We start from the raw sequence: 8,854 nt of genomic DNA on the forward strand, positions 1-8,854 counted from the left end.
CTTGTTGTGCCTGCTTCGCCTGTTTCACCGGTCGGAGTTGGAGGCTTGGTGGTGGCGAAAACTCCTCCAGAATGCGAAAGTGATACAACTTACCTCTTTGGTGGTCCGTAGGCCTTTGAGCGTCGTTGCAGGTCACCAGAAGAGCCTTACCGCGAGCCCTGTTGCGCTTGTCCGCTCTCAACACCATGCAACACCGCTTTCCGGTGTTGGACAAAGGGTGTTGGAGGTTGAGGAATGTAGCAGTAGCAACTCACAAGAGGTGGGGTACGCATGTCTCGACGAAACCACGAAAGTGTCTCGTAAGTCGGATGTAAGGTTAGTTTCTAATGTTATTGATATTACTGATTTTGATGCTAAAAATTACAATCATCTGGTTTGGTTAAAGAACAAGAAATTAGAAGCAGATAGAACTTGGATTGCAGGAAAGGAATTAGGGTTTTCTCGTTTTGGAAATGAGGAAGAAGTCTTGGTCAGTTTAAGAGGTTTGGAAAGAAAGGATAACGAGGAGGTTCTAAGTAGGGGTGGGATAATTGAGTTAGAAGATGAAATTGATTAGTATGAATATTGGGGGTTTGGGGGGAAGATAAAAAGGAAGTATATCAGCAATCTCATTAGAAAAGAACAAGTTGGATTTATCTGTCTTCTAGAAACAAAGTGTGAAAAAATTAGTAAGGAGAGGTGTTATCAAATTTGGGGGTCAAATGAAGTGGAGTGGATTGAGATCGGAGCAGTTAATAACGAGGGGAGGGATAATCACTATGTGGAAGAAAGATTGCTTTGAAATGAAAAGGTATAGAAACGAGAACTTTTTCTCAATCATTGAAGGAGTATGGAAGATAGGAACGCCAATAGAAATAACGGTAGTCAATGTTTACTGTGGTGGTATCTTAAGAGAAAAATAAGTCTGTGGGATGAGATAAGTGAGGTAAGAAAGGGTCACCCTATAAAACTGTGGTGCGCAGCTAGGGACTTTAATTCCATTAGGTCTGTGGGGGAGAGAAGAGGTCAAAGCTCTAATGTCAATTATAGTAGTGAAATACGAAGTTTTAATAATTTTATTGAAGACTCTAGGCTGATTGATATTCCATTGGTGGGAAGAAGTTTACTTGGTATAAACCTAATAGGACAGTTAAAAGCATAATAGATAGAATCCTAGTTTCCCTTGAATGGTTAAAGAAGTGGTCGGGAAGTAAACAATACACGGAAGGGAGATCGGTTTCAGATCATTGTGCTCTATTTTTGAAGGACATAAATATTGACTGGGGTCCAAAACCGTTTAGGTGTCTTGATGTATGGCAAAAAGACACTCGTTTTAAGGAGTTGGTAAGGACTAAATGGGAAAAATATATCATTAATGGAAATGGTTTATATGTTTTGAAGGAGAAATTGAAAAGATTAAAGTTTGACATAAGGTGTTGGAAAAAATCTGTATATGGAGATGTTAATAAACAAAAAGAGGAGTTGGAAAATAGAATCCAAGTTCTGCATGGAAAAGATGACGAGGGGGAGTTGAGTGTGGAAGAAAGAAAACAACTCTTAGCCGACTTAGGGCAAGTCAGAGTTAAACAAGAAGCTATCTTACAACAAAAAGCAAGGATGAGCTGGTTAAGTCAGGGTGATTTGAATACAAAGTTCTTTCACTCAAGTATTAAGTGGAGGAGGATGCAAAACGGGATTAGCGGTCTTAAGGTCGGTGACCTGTGGTGTGATGACCCGGTTGAGGTAAAAGCTAGAGTGCAGGAATTCTTTGTAGAAAGATTCAGCGGGGGGAAAGCACAACAGGTTAGATTGGACAATGTTCGGTTTAACGGTATCATTAGAGAGGATAACGAAGTGTTGGTTGGAACTATCTCTGAAGCTGAAGTTAAGAAGGCGGTTTGGAACTGTGATAGCTCTAAAAGTCCTGTCCCGGACGGGTTTAATTTTGGATTCATAAAATTTTGTTGGGATATTATAAAAGGAGACTTCTTGTGTGCGGTACAGAGTTTTGCAGAGGGAGTAAGTTGGTCAAAAGGTACTAATGCCTCATTTATTACTCTTGTCCCAAAGGTTGTAAATCCACAACTCTTGAATGACTTTAGACCGATTTCCTTGGTGGGATGTGTGTATAAAATTGTATCTAAAATTCTCTCCTCAAGGTTGAAAAGAGTGTTAGACAAAGTCATTGACCCTAGGCAGTCTGCTTTTCTGGAAGGATGGGGTTTGTTGGATAATGTATTAGTAGCTAATGAGACCCTTGAGGAGGTAAAGAGGAAAAAGAAAGAATGTGTGGTGTTTAAGGTGGACTACGAAAAGGCTTATGACTCAGTAAGTTGGGAGTTTATTTATTATATGCTAGGAAGATTGGGATTTTGTGGAAAGTGGATCGAATGGATAAAAAACTGCTTAGAATCTTCTACGATATCGGTGTTGGTAAACGGAAGTCCAACAACTGAGTTTAAACCAATGAAGGGCTTAAGACAAGGGGACCCATTAGCACCATTCCTGTTTCTTATTGTGGCTGAAGGACTAGCGGGGGTAATTAGGCAGGCGGAAGAAAGAAGGTTAGTAGAGGGTATTGAGGTCGGGGAAGGGCGAGTAAAGGTGAGTATGCTGCAATATGCAAACGATACTTTATTTTTCTGTAAAGCCTCAATTCAAAGTGTTTGGACTTTAAAAGTAATTCTGAAGTGTTTTGAACTTGCCTCTGGTCTTAAGGTTAATTATTCCAAGAGTAAGGTTGGGGGAGTGGATGTGAACTCTAATCAGACATTGGTTTTTGCCTATATTCTTAAATGTGATATTATGAAGGCCCCATTTAGTTATTTGGGGGTAACGGTTGGCGGGAATCATAAAAGGGGTGCTTTTTGGGAAGGGGTGCTCATTAAGCTACGAAGTAGGTTGAACTCTTGGAAAGGGAAATCCCTCTCTATGGCTGGCAGACTATGTCTTATTAAATCAGTGCTTACTTCTTTACCATTATTTTATGTATCCTTATTTCGTATGCCGGATAATGTGGTGAAGGAAGTGAAAATGATACAAAAGAGGTTTTTGTGGGATTGGGGCTCAGAGAATAGGAAAATTGCTTGGGTAGCGTGGGATAAGGTGTGCAAGTCGAAAGACAAAGGAGGGTTAGGGGTTATTGATATTAGAAAATTTAACTTGGCCCTATTGGGGAAATGGATCTGGAGACTTAAATCTGAAAAGGGAGGTGTTTGGAAGGATATTCTAGATTCTAAGTATGGTGGGTGGAGGGGGCTAAGATCCCAAATTCAGATAAGTAGGGAATTGCTATGGTGGAGGGACATTAGAAAAAAATGGAATTTAGAGGAGTGGGATAATGAATTTGAAGACAGAGGTTGGTGGGAAATAGGGGATGGAAAAGAAATTAGGTTCTGGGAGGATAAATGGGTGGACAATGTTTCTTTAAAACATAAATTCCCTAGACTTTTCTCGTTATCTTTGGATACTGGTCATCACAAGTTGGGACTTGGAATAATAATAATTGGTTGTGGAAGTTGAGCTGAAGAAGAAATCTTTTGTTGTGGGAATCTAGTCTGGCTGATATTTTATTGCAGGAATTGGAGAACAAAAGGTTAACAAGAGAAGGTGAAAGTACGACTGATAAATGGCTTTGGAGGGATACAGGTTGTACAAATTTTTGTGTGAAGGTTGCCTATAATATTCTCTTGGGGGAGGAATCTATAGTGGTTGGGGACCCATTTGTGGAGTTCTGGAAGTTAAAGATTTTACCATCGTCACAAGTTACGGCTTGGAGGATGTTATGTAATGTGATAGCTACTAAGGACAATCTCTTGAGATGTGGCATACCTATGGTGTGTTCTCGATGTCCCTTATGTGGTGTGGAGGAAGAGATGGTAAGGCATCTATTTTTGGAGTGTATGGTCTCTTGGAGAATTTGGGGAATGTGCCTCAAGTGGTTGGGGTATTCTTCGGTCCTACATGGTGATGCTCAATTGCACTTTAAGATGTTTAAACCTATAGGTGTGAAACATGCTATTGGTAGGTGTTGGGGGGGTATTTGGGTAGGCAGAGTAAGTGAAATTTGGAACCATAGGAATTAGGAACGGACGCGTAGACCTAGTGGAGGTTTTCTCCTTGACACAAAGGAAAACTTAGTCTTGGATCACGACAAAGGAAAGTGTGGTCAATTTTTCCTACTCAGACTGGTGTTTGAAACCTCAATGTTAGATGAGGTATTTGAAAGATTAATATTTGGTGTTTCTTGTGTAGTCTTATCCAGGTTTGGAAGGTATTGTGTGTTTGTGTAGATTGTCTTGGTCACCTCTATTTGGCAGGGTCGGACTGAAGTTGCTGTTCTGGACTGCGGTAAAGGAAGTGTACGTATGCTTATCGATTTGGTGTTGGACTCTTTATGGTGTTTGAGCTGTAGCAAACGGATATGTGGCGTTTTTGGTTACTGTTGTGTCCAGATTGGGAAGTTGTTATGTGCTTTTGGAAGGTCTTCTCTGGGTTATGTACCCTCCTCGTAGGATCTGTTTGTTGATGTTAGCACTTGGTTATTTGGTACAATTCAGCCTGCTACAAAGATATGGCTTAGTTGTTGGATGTTGAGTCTTGTATTGGTTTTTCGAGTTTGACATTTGGTTATGGTACTCCAGCCTGATGGCAAAGACCTCATTAGGTGATTGGATGTATGTCCTTGTTTGAAAGTGTGACCTCTTTGGTGGGTTGATGTAACTATGCTTGCTGAGTTTCTATATCTTGTATTGGGATTTTATCTTGATCTGTAGTGCAATGTTTGTTGGATCCTTAGTTGGTAGGGTGACAGAAAACTTGTTTTTGGGGTTTTGTATAAGGGTTGAGACACCCCTGAAGTGTCTCATTTTATTTTATTTATTCTTTGCTGATAAAAAAATAAAATAAAAGAAGCTAAGCACACGGTCAACCATTGCTCTACTGCTAAAAGGGTTATGTGTAGTGTTTTACTTCATAAATTATGCAGCAACCAAGACAACTCAAATTAAAAATTTTCCTTTGCTTGTTTTTTTGTTGTCTCTGACTTGACTTTCTTGTGGAAGTTGGTTCTTGTATAAGGATTGAGACACGCTTGTCCTTCTTAATTTAATTTTATTCTTTGCTGATAAAAAACAGAAAAAATTTCATATAGTGTTAAATAATAATTTGTTAAATTACCAAAAAGTCAAATATGTTCACTCTCTTTTAAATAATTGAGATTCGTTCCAGCAAGGCTAAACGATGGTATAGATTTATGACAATATTTACTTTTTTATAGATAAATGTTTTGTTCGATCTGTTTCAAACACAAGTCCAAATAGTAGACTTCATGTTAAGACTTGAAAATTTAAAATTCATTTTATGTTGTATGGGTCCTAAAACTCAACTTAAATATAATGATAGAAAAAACAAAGATATTGATTAATGAAACCAAACAACAAAATTATGATAATACATGTTACTTTGTTTGAAAACATTATTATAATTATTATTATTACTACTTATATTATATTTTATTATTTTAAATTATATAATAATAAATTTATATACATATATTATATGTTATTTATTACTATTTTAAATCCTTTTATATTTTATCAAACCAACTCTATATTTTTAAAATAAATCTAGTAAAAGATCTTAGTATAATATATACAAAAAATTTATCTGCAAGAAGCAATAAAATTAAATAGACCAACTTTAAGGATGGTCCAACCCTTATACAGAGTAAGAGAGTTCAAATAGTACCTTTTCATATACATATCAACTAAAGTATTAGAAAGATCATCGATCAAACCTTATAAAGACATTAAATAAGTGGGTAAGTATAATATATAAATGGGTAGTATAATATATAAATGGATGCAAACTTCTCTCTTTATAATTGTTATGTCTCCTTAACATCCTAGTATAATACATAGGTGGGTAATATATAATATATAAGTGGAGACAATCTTCTTCCTTTTGTAATACATCAAAGTTTAGGCGTTTAGGTTTATAGATGGTTAGGATTTCTTGATTCTTGTAAACATTTGTTTTGTACTATTTACTACATTCGATTTTTTTTATAAAAAACTTTTTCTTGACAACATATAAACCCTAAAACATAAAAAACAAGCATCATTTATATGCTCGTTCGTTTTCTGTATGGAAAACTTTTTCTTGACAACATACACTTCTCACCTCTTTATAATAATATAATAATATTTTAAATTAAAAAGTTAAAATATTTTTTGAAAAGTTAAAATAAAAAGTATTAAATATTAATGTATTACTATGTAAGATGCATATATCTTGACATCCTTTGTTTATTCCTCTTTATAATAATATTTTAAATTAAAAAGTTAAAATAAAAAGTATTAAATATTAATGTATTACTATGTAAGGTGCATATAGTGTTAATATATCATAACATCCTTTGTTTATTCATAGAAGAAGTGAGATGGAGCTCAGTTATTATAGTGTTACATGGTCCGATACATATTTCCATGCTCTCCATGAGCTCTTACACCATACATGCATTTTAGTTCATACTTATTCAGTACACAAATGCACCCTTTCTTCCCTTTTGCTGTTCCTGTTGGTGACTTCCCTTTTGCTGTTCCTGTTGGTGATGGTGTCCATCCACAAAGTACGATCCACTCTGCTTGTTGATCAGCTTCATAACTTCTTCACCAGACCCAGAGAACGTAAGCCCCAACACGTCTTTACCGTCCAGAGCTCTACCGATGCTGCTTATGACATTGTCCGTCTTACCTTCATATTTTCAATCACAATCACGCATTACCAATTATAAATAAAAAATCCCATCAACAACCCTATATTCAAATTCATGGTCATATATAATAAATATATATACCTGCAAGGAGGTTCCTATTGTTGTTATTAGCATTGATACCGAAACCAGTGAAATTCACGTTGGAGGTAGCCTTGATGGCAACTGGATATGCTGCTGGGATTACAAATACATCGTCTTTAGAAAGCTCAGCTCTGTAGCTCTCAAATTCCAAGGTTTCCTTATTTCCTTTTGGGCCAACAAGTTCAACATGTGCTTCTCCTTCATTAACCACTAGTATAACAATGGCCTTAGAATAGTAGTGTGGCACAAAAAGAGCTCCCTAAATTTGTTAACAAAAAAAACCATTATTTAATTATATTCTCAATACTAAGATTTTCTAACCAAGACGACAGTGAATAATAGAACTCAATTGCTAAGTTTGTCTATATGTTTTTTCTTTGTATTTACCTCTTTCATCTCTATAGAACTGATTAACACATTCAAGGAGTTATCGGTCCTCTCAGTCAGGTTTCCAAATTCGTTTCCAATTGTGTTATCTTGTTTGGAATGGGATTTCCTTGAACTAGATTTTGCATGTTTGCTCAGTTCCTCAATCTGTTCAGAATCAATGTTCACAATCACTCCCTCTTGCTGTCCCTCCTCTTGCTGTCCCTCCTCTTCAAACAGAACCCTGTTGATCTCCTCGAATTTGCTCTATAAAAATCATGCAAACATATATAATGATATCATTCAACAAATTCAACAAGTGTGACATTTAGACAAAGTACTAGCTAAATGGCAACGAAAATATGTAGTTAGATGACGCAAATATGTAGTTAGATGCTGTTTTCTTTCTTACATTGAAGGAGGCCTCTAGAATATGCTTGCTGAACTCTTGCAAGTAGGATTGTTGGGCTTCTGTGCTAGATAGGAAAAATTCCTACAGGACAAACATTTATCATCACATTTGGAGAGAAATTGCAAGTTAAAATAACAAAAAAATTAGTTTGGTATTACAAAAGGCAGTACATGAATCTGAGGGTTGTTAACGGGCATGGCGAGTTGGATTATTCTGAGATCCTCTTTGGGGTCAGGGTTAACCAAATAGAAAATGGTTCCTGCAGGGATTTTCTGGTTATCAGAGAATATCGGGTTATCGCCTTGCGTAAGGAAGAAGTACTCTCTGCGATCATCAGGTTTCACCAAGACGAGTATGGCGCTCCCTGAAATTATAAAAAAACTCATTACCATTATTTCTGCAAGAAGAAACAAGTGATACCAGTAGCAATTACTTACCACTACGGACAACTAGGAGTAACTCAGCATCAGCCTGCTGAGGAAGAAGGAGGGTTTCGGGTTTGGACCTGAACTCCACAAGACGGTAGTCTTCAAGATTCTGAAGTCGTTTGGATTGTTGGTCGAACCTCTGGAGGACACGAATGTGACCATATTGGTTTTTGAATAGAGTGTTCCAGGAGTTGTCAGAGTTGAAGTAGAAGGGGTTATCTTGGCTCTCTTCCTCCTCCCGGAGTGAAGTGGCAAATGAGGCAGAAAGTGATGCCAGGAAAAGAATTCCCAGCAACAGGAGTGGAACCCTTGCTCTCATCATAGTAGAGTAGTATTGAATATGAGTTGGGTTGGGGTATTATAGTAGTAGAGTAGTAGTACTCTGGATGGATGGATGATGAAAGAAGTGAGTGATATTAGGGGTATTTATAGGTATTATATAAGAGAGAAGGTGGTTGGAACATGCATGGAGATTTGGGCATGGGATGACACGCATATGCAGGTTGACGTGTGTTGAAGTGAAGAAATTGAGGTGGCGGAAGAGAATGAATATATACAGGTGGTTGTGGTGATGATGAAGAAAAAGGCAATGTGTTTGTGTGTGGGTTGAGATGGGTGAGCCATTTAAAGTGCATGTTAAGCACGTGTTGCTTTGCATGGCATTTAGACATACATGGACGCGGCGATCTTGATCAGCCAGTGACTAATTTGAGTTGGTTGTGTGATTGCGTTTTCTCTCTCTGTTTTGTCTTTTTTCTTTGTTCTATGTCTTTTTCTTGCGCAAGCATCCATGCACGAACCAAAAGACTA

The 8,854-nt window shown here is 37.2% G+C and overlaps 1 protein-coding gene across 1 annotated transcript; it reads right to left on the reverse strand.

The window, feature by feature from the left end:
• Positions 1-6,383: 6,383 nt before the first annotated feature.
• LOC137827793 (phaseolin, alpha-type) lies at positions 6,384-8,643 on the reverse strand. The gene is made up of 6 exons (XM_068634114.2): positions 8,054-8,643; positions 7,787-7,980; positions 7,617-7,697; positions 7,226-7,471; positions 6,839-7,097; positions 6,384-6,735 (listed from the first exon to the last, which is right to left on the reverse strand). Exons 1-6 carry the CDS (start codon positions 8,364-8,366, stop codon positions 6,518-6,520), a joined length of 1,311 nt encoding a protein of 436 aa, XP_068490215.1. The 5' UTR covers positions 8,367-8,643; the 3' UTR covers positions 6,384-6,517.
• Positions 8,644-8,854: the final 211 nt, after the last annotated feature.

Source organism: Phaseolus vulgaris, chromosome 7, assembly GCF_051622355.1.
Source record: "Phaseolus vulgaris cultivar YP4 chromosome 7, ASM5162235v1, whole genome shotgun sequence".
In the NCBI taxonomy this organism is placed as follows: Eukaryota; Viridiplantae; Streptophyta; class Magnoliopsida; order Fabales; family Fabaceae; genus Phaseolus; species Phaseolus vulgaris.